Genomic DNA, 16,205 nt, shown 5'->3' with positions numbered 1-16,205 from the left:
CGTCTGTGAGGCGAGTATAACGGAGTTTCGGTTTATTTTCTGACGCGCTCAAGTTCACAGAAACCGATAGAGAATAGCGCTGTATCCCTGTTTGCTTTCATTATTATTCAACATCATAACATTTTGTCGTCATTGTGCGTGCACTTAAATAAAAGTAAAGTCTTATAAAGGCTATGTAGCTTATATAGGTTTATTATATAGTTTTTGCCCATTAATCTGACAACACCTGTGACTCACCCACGTTTTCTGATACACACAGCCAGAGTTTTCTGGCTACGCGAGTGTTACACATGATAAAATATAAAGTCTCACTGTGTTAACATTTACTTTGCTTAAATTCAATGGAACTAGGAAACCCCTATATTTAAGTTCTAAATTTGTAGTGTAATTTTAGTACTGTGATGATAAATTCGTTTAATGTTTCACTTGTATTTTATAAGGTTTTTGCCGGCGGTGATACAGCGCAACGGGGGTGCTGAGATGTAAAAATGTAATTTGTTAAAATGTTTTTATTATTTATCAAAGAACATTATGATGATCATAACAGCCTACTGCATTTAATTCTTATAATAACGCAAAAACACATCGACATCTGCTGACGCAGTAGCACGGCCTGACAATGTTTTAATTTTTATGGTAATTAATTTTCGTTTATTTCAGTTAATAAATCTACTACAAATTTAAAGAACATAAAATATAAGATGACGAAAAACATACATACATACGCACATACCCAAATGTTGCCACCGTGAGGTGTGACGGTAAAACCAGAATACTGCATGAGTAACATCTGTATATTGAAGTACATATATTATATTGACAGTATAAAGAATATATTATCCTTTATATTAAGAATATATTATTCTTTATATCACCGTATAAAGAAGAACTTTGGATAGTTTGTATATATACTGCCAGCCTATTAATAATAAAATTAAGAACAAAGATGTACTGAAAAAAAGATTTTAAAGCTTTAATTCTTTCTTCAGAAAGCGAAGCTACACAGCAGAACTAAAATGACTAAAGATGATGTACTGCCTGCTTTTTCCATTATGCCACTGTTACCTGGGGAAATCTTCTGGCTTAAGTCGCTGTCAACTGTGGAAGACAAACAAACACAAAAAAAAAAAACACAATTCAGTAAAACAACAGAAAAATTCTTCGTAATTCAGAGCTGAAACTGCATAGATCTGCTTAAAAATGTAAAAAAAAAAAAAAAAAAAGCACTTTTTAAATGCAGAGCGTATACAGATAGTTTGTTTGATGTCGCTCATATGTGACACCAAAATAATTATTTCCACACGGTGGATATTTTTTTCTGTTAATTCTTTCAAACTGAATAAACACGTCTGCACAGGAGAACCAGCAGGAAGATTCTTAATCACCTCAACTTTAGCTTAATTATAACTTATAATGCGTTTATCCGCTAAAAACCTTAAAGATCCCCCATGAATAGATAGATAGATAATATAAATATGTAATAAGATAATAAATAAATCTGCACTGACATTGAGACTCCTTTAATAAAATGTCACTTACACTTCACCAAACTGAGAACTATATCATTCTATATAATTCTAGAACTACACTATATTGCCAAAAGTATTGGCTCGCCTGCCTTCACATGCACATAAGAAACTTGAGTATCAATCAATTCTTAATTTATAAAGTTTAATATAATATTGGCCCCGCCTCTTTGCAGCTACTGTATATCTGGTATGAAAGAGAGCTCCAATATGGCTCCACTGAATATGTTGTTAAGTGTGGGAGCCCCAACACAGGAGTTAGAGGGGGACGTTGGATGTGGTGTGATTGTCTGTACTTTGGAAGGGATTAAGCATGGATTAAGCACTTTGCAGCACTGAGGTGATGGCACTTCTACACCGAAGATCTTAGATTTTTTCACTTTTCTGTTGTCTTTTTTTCATCTTTCCTCTCTGTCTATTCACTGTTTAGTTTTATCGTTTCTTGATCTTTTCACTTTGCTTTTGCCAGTTCAGCATAGGGATGAGTCAGTAGGTGCAATTTCTGTAGTCACCCCCAGGCCTCATTACTGCCATACCTGTTTCAATCAAGAAATCACTTAAATAGGAGCTACCTGACACAGAGAAGTAGACCAAAAGCACCTCAAAAGCTAAACATCATGCCAAGATCCAAAGAAATTCAGGAACAAATGAGAACAAAAGTAATTGAGATCTATCAGTCTGGTAAAGGTTATAAAGCCATTTCTAAAGCTTTGGGACTCCAGTGAACCACAGTGAGAGCCATTATTCACAAATGGCAAAAACATGGAACAGTGGTGAACCTTTCCAGGAGTGGCCGGTCGACCAAAATTACCCCAAGAGCGCAGAAACAACTCATCCGAGAGGCCACAAAAGACCCCAGGACAACATCTAAAGAACTGCAGGCCTCACTTGCCTCAATTAAGGTCAGTGTTCACGACTCCACCGTAAGAAACAGACTGGGCAAAAACGGCCTGCATGGCAGATTTTCAAGGCGCAAACCACTTTTAAGCAAAAAGAACATTAAGGCTCATCTCAATTTTGCTAAAAAACATCTCAATGATTGCCAAGACTTTTGGGGAAAATACCTTGTGGACCGACGAGACAAAAGTTGAACTTTTTGGAAGGTGCGTGTCCCGTTACATCTGGCGTAATAGTAACACAGCATTTCAGAAAAAGAACATCATACCAACAGTAAAATATGGTGGTGGTAGTGTGATGGTCTGGGGTTGTTTTGCTGCTTCAGGACCTGGAAGGCTTGCTGTGATAGATGGAACCATGAATTCTACTGTCTACCAAAAAATCCTGAAGGAGAATGTCCGGCCATCTGTTCGTCAACTCAAGCTGAAGCGATCTTGGGTGCTGCAGCAGGACAATGACCCAAAAACACACCAGCAAATCCACCTCTGAATGGCTAAAGAAAAACAAAATGAAGACTTTGGAGTGGCCTAGTCAAAGTCCTGATCTGAATCCTATTGAGATGTTGTGGCATGACCTTAAAAAGGCGGTTCATGCTAGAAAACCCTCAAATAAAGCTGAATTACAACAATTCTGCAAAGATGAGTGGGCCAAAATACCTCCAGAGCACTGTAAAAGACTCGTTGCAAGTTTCGCAAACGCTTGACTGCAGTTATTGCTGCTAAGGGTGTCCCAACCAGTTATTAGGTTCAGGGGGCAATTACTTTTTCACACAGGGCCATGTAGGTTTGGATTTTTTTTCTCCCTAAATAATAAAAACCATCATTTAAAAACTGCATTTTGTGTTTACTTGTGTTATTTTTGACTAATAGTTAAATGTGTTAGATGATCAGAAACATTTTGTGTGACAAACATGCAAAAGAATAAGAAATCAGGAAGGGGGCAAATAGTTTTTCACACCATTGTATATATATATTTGTTTTATTTTTTTTTATTGAAATAATTTGTTAATATATTTTTGAAAATAATTAATTTCTTTCATTTTTGTGAAGCTGCTTTGAGACAATGACCATTGTTAAAAGCGCTATATAAATAAAATTGAATTGAATTGAATATTTCTAAGATGGAAAAAGGCTGTTTTTGTGATATTGGAAATTTGATTTTCAAAGAAAAACTTCCTGTCTAATATTACACCCAGGTCTTTTACTGTCGAGCTAGTAGTAACAGTACATCCTTCTAAATGCAGGCTGAATTGTGAAAGCTGTTGTATTGGTTTTTGGGCCAAAAAGTTATTCAATTCAATTCAATTTTATTTGTATAGCGCTTTTAACAATTGGCATTGTCCCAAAGCAGCTTTACACAATCAAAAGAATTATTTAAGTTTGTATGGAATTTGAATGTGTATGAATCAAAATGGTCAGATAGTCCTTGATGAACAAGCCGAGGGCGATAGTGGCAAGAAAAACTCCCTGAGATGGTAGTAGGAAGAAACCTTATATATCTGTCCTATCTGAATTTAGTAAAAGAAAGTTATTGGTCATCCAATTTTTTATGTCCTGGACACACTCAGTTAGTCTAGACAAGTTAGGTATTTCGTCTGGTTTTGTTGAGATATATAATTGGGTGTCCTCAGCATAACAATGGAAACTAATCCCATTTCTTCTAATGATGGTACCCAACGGAAGCATGTATATTGAGAACAGAAGTGGTCCTAAAACTGACCCTTGTGGGACCCCATATTTCACTGGCATTACACCAGCCGGTTCTCCATTTAGATCTACAAAATGGTATCGATCAGACAGGTATGATCTAAACCATTTTAATGCCTGTCCCTGAATACCTATGTGATTTTGTAAGCGATCTATAAGAATATTATAATCTACAGTGGTGTGAAAAACTATTTGCCCCCTTCCTGATTTCTTATTCTTTTGCATGTTTGTCACACTTAAATGTTTCTGCTTATCAAAAACCGTTAACTATTAGTCAAAGATAACATAATTAAACACAAAATGCAGTTTTTAAATGAAGGTTTATGTTATTAAGGGAGAAAAAAACTCCAAATCTACATGGCCCTGTGTGAAAAAGTGATTGCCCCCCTTGTTAAAAATAACTTAACTGTGGTTTATCACGCCTGAGTTCAATTTCTGTAGTCACCCCAAGGCCTGATTACTGCCACACCTGTTTCAATCAAGAAATCACTTAAATAGGAGCTACCTGACACAGAGAAGTAGACCAAAAGCACCTCAAAAGCTAGACATCATGCCAGGATCCAAAGACATTCAGGAACAAATGAGAACAAAAGTAATTGAGATCTATCAGTCTGGTAAAGGTTATAAAGCCATTTCTAAAGCTTTGGGACTCCAGCGAACCACAGTGAGAGCCATTATCCACAAATGGCAAAAACATGGAACAGTGGTGAACCTTCCCAGGAGTGGCCGGCAGACCAAAATTACTCCAAGAGCGCAGAGACAACTCATCCGAGAGGCCACAAAAGACCCCAGGACAACATCTAAAGAACTGCAGGCCTCACTTGCCTCAATTAAGGTCAGTGTTCACGACTCCACCATAAGAAAGAGACTGGGCAAAAACGGCCTGCATGGCAGATTTCCAAGGCGCAAACCACTTTTATGCAAAAAGAACATTAAGGCTCGTCTCAATTTTGCTAAAAAACATCTCAATGATTGCCAAGACTTTTGGGAAAATACCTTGAGGACCGACGAGACAAAAGTTGACCTTTTCGAAGGTGCGTGTCCCGTTACATCTGCCCTAAAAGTAACGCAGTATTTCAGAAAAAGAACATCATACCAACAGTAAAATATGGTGGTGGTAGTGTGATGGTCTGGGGTTGTTTTGCTGCTTCAGGACCTGGAAGGCTTGCTGTGATAGATGGAACCATGAATTCTACTGTCTACCAAAAAATCCTGAAGGAGAATGTCCGGCCATCTGTTCGTCAACTCAAGCTGAAGCGATCTTGGGTGCTGCAGCAGGACAATGACCCAAAACACACCAGCAAATCCACCTCTGAATGGCTGAAGAAAAACAAAATAAAGACTTTGGAGTGGCCTAGTCAAAGTCCTGACCTGAATCCTATTGAGTTGTTGTGGCATGACCTTAAAAAGGCGGTTCATGCTAGAAAACCCTCAAATAAAGCTGAATTACAACAATTCTGCAAAGATGAGTGGGCCAAAATTCCTCCAGAGCGCTGTAAAAGACTCGTTGCAAGTTATCGCAAACACTTGATTGCAGTTATTGCTGCTAAGGGTGGCCCAACCAGTTATTAGGTTCAGGGGGCAATTACTTTTTCACACAGGGCCATGTAGATTTGGTGTTTTTTTTCTCCCTTAATAACGTAAACCTTCATTTAAAAACTGCATTTTGTGTTTACTTGTGTTATCTTTGACTAATAGTTAAATGTGTTTGATGATCAGAAACATTTTGTGTGACAAACATGCAAAAGAATAAGAAATCAGGAAGGGGGCAAATAGTTTTTCACACCACTGTATAGTGTCGAATGCAGCACTAAGATCAAGTAAAACTTAAGATGCAGCCTTGGTCCGAAGCTAAAAACAAGTCGTTTGCAACCTTAACTAGTGCAGTTTCTGTACTATGATGGGGCCTGAAACCTAAAATAAAATTCTTCAAGGATGTTGTTTTCCTGCAAGAATGTGCATATTTGAGCTGATACTACTTTTTCTAATATTTTTGCTATTAACAGAAGGTTTGAAATCGGTCTATAATTTATTTCATTCGCGTCCAAATTAGTTTTTTTAAGAATCAGCTTAATAACTGCCAACTTGAAAGGTTTAGGGACGTGACCTATATATAATGAGGAATTAATAATGTTTAGAAGTGGCTCTCGAACCGTATGCATTACGTCTTTTAAAAATCTGATTGGGATTAGGTCTAACAGGCACGTTGTTGATTTAGCCGAGGTGATAAGTTTATACAGCTCTTCCTGTCCTATCCCAGTAAAGCACTGAAAATCTAAATGTGAAGCTTGAGGCTGATCTGGATCATGAGAAACTATTAGAGGTTGAACCTCCGTTATTTTCTTCCTGATACTTTAGATTTTTTCATTAAAAAAGTCCATAAAGTCTTCACTTCTAAACTCTGATGGGATACTCTCTGCGGGCATCTTAGGTTTTGTTAGGCGAGCCATTGTACTAAATAAGAACCTGGGATTGTTTTGAACCTGGGATTTGTTTTTCTTGCTATCAGTTGCCTAAGACGCTCGGTCCTAGCAGTTTTTAGAGCCTCTCTATAGCTGCGCATACTGTCTTTATACGCAATTCGGAAAACTTTTGTTTGCTCTTTAGGGTGCAAGTGTTTGATCTCTGACTTTTTTTTATTCTGATGGGAGCAACAGTGTCTAATGTACTGGTTAAAATAGTGCCTATGCTGCTAGTCACTTCATCTAGATCATCTGCATTTATGGGTCTAATAAGAAATTCTGATAGATCCGGCAGATTACTTGTGAATCTGTCTTTAGTCAGATTCATATTTCTAACAAATTGATAACATGGGGAGACACAGCTAATCTGTTCTATGGGTAGAGTATATATCAGAAGGTGATGATCTGTGATATCTCTTTGAGGTAAAACCTCTATATTAGAGACATCTATACCATGGGATATAATTAAATCTAGCGTATGATTAAAGCGGTGAGTTGCTCCATTTATATTTTGTTTGACCCCAAAGGAATTTAGTAAGTCCATAAATGTGAATGCTAAAGCTTCGTTAGCATCATCTACATGAATGTTAAAGTCTTCTACTATCAACACTTTGTCAGAGTTAACCAACAGGTTTGATAACAGATGTCCAAATTCTTTAAGAAAATCGACATATGGCCCCGAGGTCTGTACACGGTGGCCATTGTAAAATATAGCAAAGGTTTATTATGTACTTCATTGGGTGCAACATTAATGACAAGCACTTCAAATGAGTTAAACCTGGGCCTTGTTTTCTGAGTAACAGTGAGCACATCACTGTAGATAGTGACGTCACCACCACCACGACCAGTTAGACAGGGCTCGAGCTTATAGAAATATCCTGACAGAGTAGACTCATTCAGACCAATAGATTAATTTGGTTTAAGCCAGGTTTCAGTGAGGCAGAGAGCGTCAAGGCAATAATCTGAGATTATTTCATTAACAATAAGTGCTTTAGGTGCAAGAGATCTGATGTTGAGAAGTCCAAACTTTAGAGATAGATTTTAATTACTTATTTGGCCTTTTTCTGGTTTAATAGTTATCAGTGCAAGGTCCACAAACGTGCTTCTGGAAGAATAGTCAAAAATTCCCATAAACACACTCCTAAACCTTGTGGAAAGCCTTCACAAAGAGTTGAACCTGTTATAGCTGTTACAGCTTTAACATTATATTAAACCCTATGGATTACGAGTTGGATGTTACTCTAGTTCTTGTGCATGTAAAGGCAGGCAAGCCAATACTTTTGCCAATATAGTGTATATAATATGTTTAAAATTAGTTTATTCCTAGTATAAATGTTTCACCTCCATCCTGAGAATGATCTGTTACTATAGAAATAATAACATATTAGATTGAGTGCATTAATATAAACCTGTGAATCTGTGCGTCTGTAAAAGAAAGTTTAAAATTCAACATGCAGTATAAAATTGACCATGATTATTATTATTACGCTTTAACAGATGTTCCCTTTTTTTTTATAAAAGATCACCCACATACACACCTTTGACCTTGAGTTCTACATAGACAGTTCTGGAGTCAGGTATCTTGCAGCTGTAAGTTCCTGTATCACTGAGTTTCACGTCACTCAGTCTGATGGAGTAATTCCCTTTTGTGAACTCTGATGGAAAACCTTTGACTCGGCCCCTGTACTCTGCATCCTGCTCTTGAAAATTCTCTTTACCCTCAATGATTTCATACACAACCTTTGTGTCTCTGTATCGCCAGAACACGTCCTTTTCATAACGACTGGATGAACACGGTAAGATCACAGAGTCTTCTTGAGCAGCTTCGACTATGACGCTCTGCGACGATACTTTAAAAACACAAACACGCAATTGTGGGTACAAACAGGAAGCCAAATATGCTGCATCAGGATATTACACAGTGAGGCTGAGTGCTTACCTTCATTTATTACAAGCATAAGAGCACACAGGGAGTAAGTTCTGTGGAAAAAAACAGACAGATAGAACGGATGAGTGGACAGCAGCAGTATACGAGTTATGAGTTAAAACTAATTCTGTTGGGCCGATCGGTGTCTGCACAGGCCGTCCTCACTAAATGTAACAAAAGGCAGCGTCATCAACTTTTACGTCATATTGTGGGCGTGTCCCCGGCGGTCCTCACTAACTGTAACAATAAACTGTGTAGTCTACAGAAAAAACAGGCATAGTAGTTGCGTGAGAAGCAGCATTGATTTCACCACACACTACTTTCACAATCGGTGGCAGCATCAGACATCAGGATCTGCACATGTGCAGAGCTGTGGGTAAACCTCATGTACGTGGGCGGGGGAAGTAGGTGATCTTTAATATATTTTAAAAATAAACCGTATCTGTGTGAACTTATAAAACTTATTTAACTTCATGCGTGTAAGAAAACTGTACATTTAGTGAAACTCCCTGAGCTCTTTAGTACGAGCCATTCTACAGTCAGTGTGTGTCTGTGGAGAACGCTCCTGACTTCAGGCCTAAAACCTCTGAACTGGGGCGTGTCCACATACTTTTCTGATCTTAAACTGTGTATCGTACTGATTACATCACGGTATGGTGCCACAGCATTGCAACACTGCTCCCTGACCCAGTCTGTTGTCTGTTCTTTCCTACATAGGCAAAGCTTCTCCTACGCGTGATACCGAACTTCCTTCTGAGGAAAATCCTCGTCTTCAGGAAGAAACAGACTGAAGACTCCTGAGTCGTCCTCGGGCGGAGGCCTGTAAAGACCTGTTCACTGCCTCGAGATAAGTATCTTATTGTACATGATGGTGGTTAAACATAACCCAAATACACACCTACTTCATTTAAGACCTGTCAATCATACACCTAGGCCCTCCCACAATTCCTGAACAATTATCATTACTACAGGACATTTTTCATGAAGCACTGAATGCAGCCTCGTGAGATTCCATACGAACAGATAGTTTTACATTAGAGATGGAACTCATTTTCTTATCTCCATTTACCTGATAGCTGATAAATAGCTAGCTTACAGTGTTCACAGCTATGTACAAACAAACTAGAAACAAACAAAAAAACACTTGCTAAATAATTTTGTTTAAGTAATTTTAAACAGACGAGCTACATTCAGGTTAGAGTACGCAGTAAATAGTTAAATATAAAGACGCGTAAGTTAAAATGAGCTAGCTCACGTAAATAGCACCAAATGTTAGCTTTTAACCTCATGGTATGCTAGTTTATAACCGTAACTAGTTAGCATAGTTCCTCTTAGCTACATGGACTTCCCGAAACAAGGCCTTAATTTACAGACCTGATTTAATGCGTCACATATCTAGTACACACATTTCGAGACACACCTTATATCCATGATTTAGTAACATGAAGCGATAAAAAACATCTAAATTAATAAAACCATCATTTTCCAGTTTTCCGTTACTGCTTGTTCCTATAGAACAGGTTCCTATATAAATACGCATGCGCACCCTACGGTGTGTGATTGGTCGGTGGTCTTTGGGCTGCTTCCAGTAAATAGAATTTGACCGTCAGTCATTAAAGGTGAAGTAATAATATTTACCAGATGTTTATAATAATTTTTGCTTTCAGGAAAAATAATTCTCGTATTTTTTATTTTTATTTTTTTTATGGTTTTACAACTCTCCAATAAATAAACAAGTAAATAAAACAAATACATTCTCCTTTTCTTTTTTTTTACAGTTAAAGTAAAGTTTACAGTTAGACCTGAAACTGCATATAATATTATATACAATGCCAGGGGGGAAACAAGGCTCCCTGAGAGAAGGTCAAAGTCTTTGAGCTGCATCAAAGCAAAGACAACAACTAAGGAGATTTGAAATGACTGGAGCTGTGTGAAGAAAAAAATTGTTAGTCTATTATTTTAAGGTCACGAGCAGTTGTCTAAGCATTTCACTGCCTATCGAACTGTGTATAACTGTGTATGTGACAAATAAAATTTTAATTTGAAGAACCTGTCAAGACATTATAAAAACCAGAAAACACAGCAATAAACCATCAACTTTCTGTAAGAAATGTAGTCGGGGAAAAAAGTCATGACTGGAGATCACTTAAACACTTGATGTTGTGTGGTAAAAAAAAATACAGTAAAAAACCAGAGCCGTGTTTAATAGTGAAAATAAGAGCATTTACACAATAGTGAATCCTTACTTCTGGAACCAGCTGCCCCTCTGATGAACTCTTTTCACAATTCCATTCGGGAAACAGACCCTGTGCACTGGATACAGAGCTTACATTCCCACCCAGCTGTTCTCACACACACCCACACATGTATGCACGCAACCAGAAAGACACACACACACAGAGACCCACACAAACAGAAAGACACACAGAGTCTCGGGTTTTGTTTCCAGAAGATTACGACCTTTATTATCAATTCATAACGGCTGGAGCTTGTTCATGGATGAACTCTCTTGTCTGTTTCCCCCATTATATATTTTTCATACACTCAATAGTGTTTATTCTACATGACTTTGTGTCCCAAGATCTAGATTCTATTAAGTCCTGCACCCTATCTAGGCGCCCCAATGCCTAGCTCAGTTTTCATGCATCGGCACATTCCATTACGGCACACACATATCAGCCTCACTGGTTAATGCTGATTACATGTACGGTGCATTTAATTCCTTAAAGGTAATTAAAAACCATCTTACAGTTGCCATAAGAAAACCACTTATTAGTGAGACTTTAAAAAACGCTTCAGTTCACTAGGGAGAATAAAGACTGGACTTTGGAGCGATGGAAAAAGGTCATGTGACCTGACAATTTCAGATTAGGTCTATTCCTGAACGATGGATACACACATAAACTGGACACCACAGTTTGTCTGTGTGTGTATGTGTGTGTGTGTGTGTGTGTGTGTAAATCAAAGCTAAAGGTCACGGAATTAAATCTTGGGATTGTTGTTGTTGTTGTTGTTGGTCTTTCGGCTGCTCCCGGCAATAATTCTGGACTGTAGAATGAAATACATAGCAGACCAAAGTAAAAATGTAATCCAATAATAACTTTGTTGCAATTGCGTTGCATGTAAAGCCAGGGGAGCGAATACTTTTGCCAAAATAGTGTATATAACCCTTGTTTAATATGTTTATTCCTAGTCTTAATGTTTAACCTCCACATCCCTGAGAATGATCTGTTACTACAGAAATAATAACATATTAGATTGAGTGCATTAATATAAACCTGTAAATCTGTGCTTCTGTCAAAGAAAGTTAAAAATTCAACATACTGTATAAAATTGACCATGATTATTATTACATTCTAACAGATGTTCACTTTTTTTTTTATTATAAAAGACCACCCACATACACACCTTTGACCTTGAGTTCTACATAGACAGTTCTGGAGTCAGGGACCATGCAGCTGTAAGTTCCTGTATCACTGAGTTTTACGTCACTCAGTCTAATGGAGTAATTCCCTTTTGTGAACTCTGATGGAAAACCTTTGACTCGGCCCCTGTACTCTGCATCCTGGTCTTGAAAATTCTTTTTACCCTCAATGATTTCATACACAACCTTTGTGTCTCTGTATCGCCAGAACACCTAATTTTCATAACGACTGGATGAACACGGTAAGATCACAGAGTCTTCTTGAGCAGCTTCGACTGTGATGCTCTGTGATGACACTTTAAAAACACAAACACGCAACTGTGGGTACAAACAGGAAGCCAAATATGCCATCATCAACTTTCATGTCATATTGTGGGTGTGTCCCCGGCTGTCCTCACTAACTGTAACAATAAACTGTGTAGTCTACAGAAAAAAACAGGCATGTCTATAGCGACACTGCAAACGACAGGCAGAAGTAAGGCTGCAGAAGCATAGGAGTTGCGTGAGAAGCAGCATTGATTTCACCACACACTACTTTCACAAGCGGTGGCAGCATCAGACATCAGGATCTGCACATGAGCAGAGCTGTGGGTAAACCTCATGTACGTGGGTTTGGAAGCGGGGAACCTCTAATACATTTTTAAAACAAACCGTATCTGTGTGAACTTATAAAACATATTTAACTTCATGTGTGTAAGAAAACTGTACATTTAGTGAAACTCCCTGAGCTCTTTAGTACGAGCCATTCTACAGTCAGTGTGTGTCTGTGGAGAACGCTCCTGACTTCAGGCCTAAAACCTCTGAACTGGGGCGTGTCCACATACTTTTCTGATCTTAAACTGTGTATCGTACTGATTACATCACGGTATGGTGCGACAGCATTGCAACACTGCTCCCTGACCCAGTCTGTTGTCTGTTCTTTCCTACATAGGCAAAGCTTCTCCTACGCGTGATACTGAACTTCCTTCTGAGGAAAATCCTCGTCTTCAGGAAGAAACAGACTGAAGACTCCTGAGTCGTCCTCGGGCGGAGGCCTGTACAGACCTGTTCACTGCCTCGAGATAAGTATCTTATTGTACATGATGGTAGTTAAACATAATCCAAATACACACCTACTTCATTCAAGACCTGTCAATCATACACCTAGGCCCTCCCACAATTCCTGAACAATTATCATTACTACAGGACATTTTTCATGAAGCACTGAATGCAGCCTCGTGAGATTCCATACGAACAGATAGTTTTACATTAGAGATGGAACTCATTTTCTTATCTCTATTTACCTGTTAGCTGATAAATAGCTAGCTTACAGTTCTCACAGCTATGTACAAACAAACTAGAAACAAACAAAAAAACACTTGCTAAATAATTTTGTTGAATTAATTTTAAACAGACGAGCTACATTCAGGTTAGAGTACGCAGTAAATAGTTAAATATAAAGACACGTAAGTTAAAATGAGCTAGCTCACGTAAATAGCAGCAAATGTTAGCTTTTAACCTCACGGTATGCTAGTTTATAACCGTAACTAGTTAGCATAGTTGCTCTTAGCTCAATGGACTTTCCGAAACAAGGCCTTAATTTAAAAAAACAGAAATAATGAGTCACATATCTAGTACACACCTCTCGAGACACACCTTATATCCATGATTTAGTAACATGAAGCGATAAAAACATTTAAATTGATAAAACAATCAAATTTTCAGTTTTCCGTTACTGCTTGTTCCTATAGAACAGGTTCCTATATAAATGCGCATGCGCATACTACGGTATTGTAATTCGTCGATTGTCTATTAAAAAAAAAAGTCTTATTTATTTGTTTGTTTATTAATTTATTTTATGGTTTTACAACTATCCAATAAATAAACAAGTAAATAAAATAAATCTATCCTTTTTTTCCCCCAGTTAAACCCCTTTTACTAGACCTATTACTGCATATAATATTATATACAATGCCAGGAGGGAAACAAGGCTCCCTTTGAGAAGGTCAAAGTCTTTGAGCTGCATCAAGCAAAGAGAACAACTAAGGAGATTTGAAATGACTGGAGCTGTGTGAAGAAAATAAATAGTTAGTCTGTTATTTTAAGGTCACGAGCAGTTGTCTAAGCATTTCACTGCCTATCGAACTGTGTATGACTGTGTATGTGACAAATAAAATTTGAATTTGAAGAACCTGTTACTTACTTTCTGTAAGAAATGTAGTCGGGAAAAAAAGTAATGACTGGAGATCACTTAAACACTTGATGTTGTGTGGTAAAAAAAATTACAGTAAAAACCAGAGCCGTGTTTAATAGTGAAAATAAGAGCATTTACACAATAGTGAATCCTTACTTCTGGAAGCAGCTGCCCCTCTGATGAACTCTTTTCACAATTCCATTTGGGAAACAGACCCTGTGCACTGGATACAGAGCTTACATTCCCACCCAACTGTTTTCACACACCCACACATGTATGCACGCAACCAGAAAAACACACACACAGAGACCCACACAAACAGAAAGACACATAGAGCTGGCAAGAACAGAGCTCATCTGGAATTTATATGGAATCTAAAAGTTTACATAAACATTTGCAAAGAATGCAGCCTCCTCCACAGTCACTATATACTGTACTGTATACTGTTTCTTTGGGTATCCAACCTCTAGTCTAAATTTACTCCAATCTTTTATCTGCCGAATAAAAAGAAATTTGCATAGTTTGTGTATATACTGCTATCCGATTAATAATAATAAAATGAATACCAAAGATGTACTGAAGAAAAGATTTTGAAGCTTTAATTCTTTCTTCAGAAAGCGAAGCTACACAGCAGAACTGAAATGACTAAAGATGAGGTACTGCCCGCTTTTCTCATGATGCTGCTGTTATCTGGGTAAGTCTTGTGGCTTGAGTCACTCTCATCTGTGGAAAACACACACACACACACACACACACACACACACACACACAATTCAGTAAAACAACAGAAAAATACTTTTTTTCTACTTTTTATTTTATAGAGATGTATATTTTCTATTTTTTATGTCTCTTTTCAGGTTTCTATGTTCTTAATCTTGTCACTTGTCATTTCAGTCTTCTCTTTATCTTTCCTCATCATCTATTCGCTCTTTTAGTTTTTTTTGTGCACATCAGTGCAAGGTCCACAAATGTGCTTCTAAAAGAATGGTCAAAAATTTCCATAAACAAAATTCCTTCTAAACCTTGTGGAAAGCCTTCAGAAAGAGTTGAAGCTGTTATAGCTGTTACAGCTGCAACATCATATTAAACTCTATGGATTAAGATTTGGATGTTACTCAAGTTCACATGCATGTAAAGACAGGGGAGCGAATACTTTTGCTAAAATAGTGTATATAACCCTTGTTTAATATGTTTATTCCTAGTCTTAATGTTTAACCTCCACATCCCTGAGAATGATCTGTTACTACAGAAATAATAACATATTAGATTGAGTGCATTAATATAAACCTGTGAATCTGTGCTTCTGTCAAAGAAAGTTAAAAATTCAACATACTGTATAAAATTGACCATGATTATTATTACATTCTAACAGATGTTCATTTTTCACCCACATACACACCTTTGACCTTGAGTTCTACATGGACAGTTCTGGAGTCAGGGAGGGTGCAGCTGTAAGTTCCTGTATCACTGAGTTTCAAGTCACTCAGTCTGATGGAGTAATTCCCTTTTGTGAACTCTGATGGAAAACCTTTGACTCGGCCCCTGTACTCTCCATCCTGGTCATGAAAATTCTCTTTACCCTCGATGATTTCATACACAACCTTTGTGTCTCTGTATCGCCAGAACACGTCCTTTTCATAACAACTGGATGAACACGGTAAGATCACAGCGTCTCCTTGAGCAGCTTCGACTGTGACGTTCTGTGACGACACTTTAAAAACACAAACACACAACTGTGGGTACAAACAGGAAGCCAAATATGCCGTATCAGGATGTTACACAGTGAGGCTGAGTGCTTACCTTCATTTATTAGCATAAGAGCACACAGGGAGTAAGTTCTGTGGAATAAAACAGACAGATGGAATGGATGAGTGGACAGCAGCAGTATACGAGTTCTGAGTTCAAACTAATTCTGTTGGGCCGGTCGGTGTCTGCACTGGCGGTCCTCACTGAATGTAACAATAGGCAGCTTCCCCAACTACGTCATGATCTGGGCGTCACTGCCGGTCCTCACTAACTGTAACAATAAATTGTGTAGTCTACAGATAAAACAGGCATGTCTATAGCGACACTGCATACGACAAGCAGAA

General features: G+C 37.9%; 2 protein-coding genes across 2 annotated transcripts; both read right to left on the bottom strand.

Moving 5' to 3' along the window:
• Nucleotides 1–921: 921 nt before the first annotated feature.
• On the bottom strand, nucleotides 922–10,050 carry LOC128518478 (programmed cell death 1 ligand 1-like). Its single transcript, XM_053491611.1, has 4 exons — nucleotides 9,939–10,050; nucleotides 8,531–8,571; nucleotides 8,130–8,441; nucleotides 922–1,098 (listed from the first exon to the last, which is right to left on the bottom strand). Exons 1-4 carry the CDS (start codon nucleotides 9,947–9,949, stop codon nucleotides 986–988), a joined length of 477 nt encoding a protein of 158 aa, XP_053347586.1. The 5' UTR covers nucleotides 9,950–10,050; the 3' UTR covers nucleotides 922–985.
• Nucleotides 10,051–14,692: 4,642 nt separating this feature from the next.
• Nucleotides 14,693–15,890, bottom strand: LOC128518727 (myelin-oligodendrocyte glycoprotein-like; the record flags this gene model as incomplete). Its single annotated transcript, XM_053491966.1, has 2 exons — nucleotides 14,693–14,838; nucleotides 15,515–15,890. Coding segments are annotated over 2 exons (489 nt in total), but the record flags the coding sequence as incomplete, so codon positions are not given.
• Between the last annotated feature and the right edge of the window lie 315 nt (nucleotides 15,891–16,205).

The sequence above is a fragment of the Clarias gariepinus genome, chromosome 3 (assembly GCF_024256425.1).
Source record: "Clarias gariepinus isolate MV-2021 ecotype Netherlands chromosome 3, CGAR_prim_01v2, whole genome shotgun sequence".
In the NCBI taxonomy this organism is placed as follows: domain Eukaryota; kingdom Metazoa; phylum Chordata; class Actinopteri; order Siluriformes; family Clariidae; genus Clarias; species Clarias gariepinus.
The sequence above is the reverse complement of the archived record's forward strand: the minus strand, read 5'-3'. Positions and strand labels throughout refer to the sequence as shown.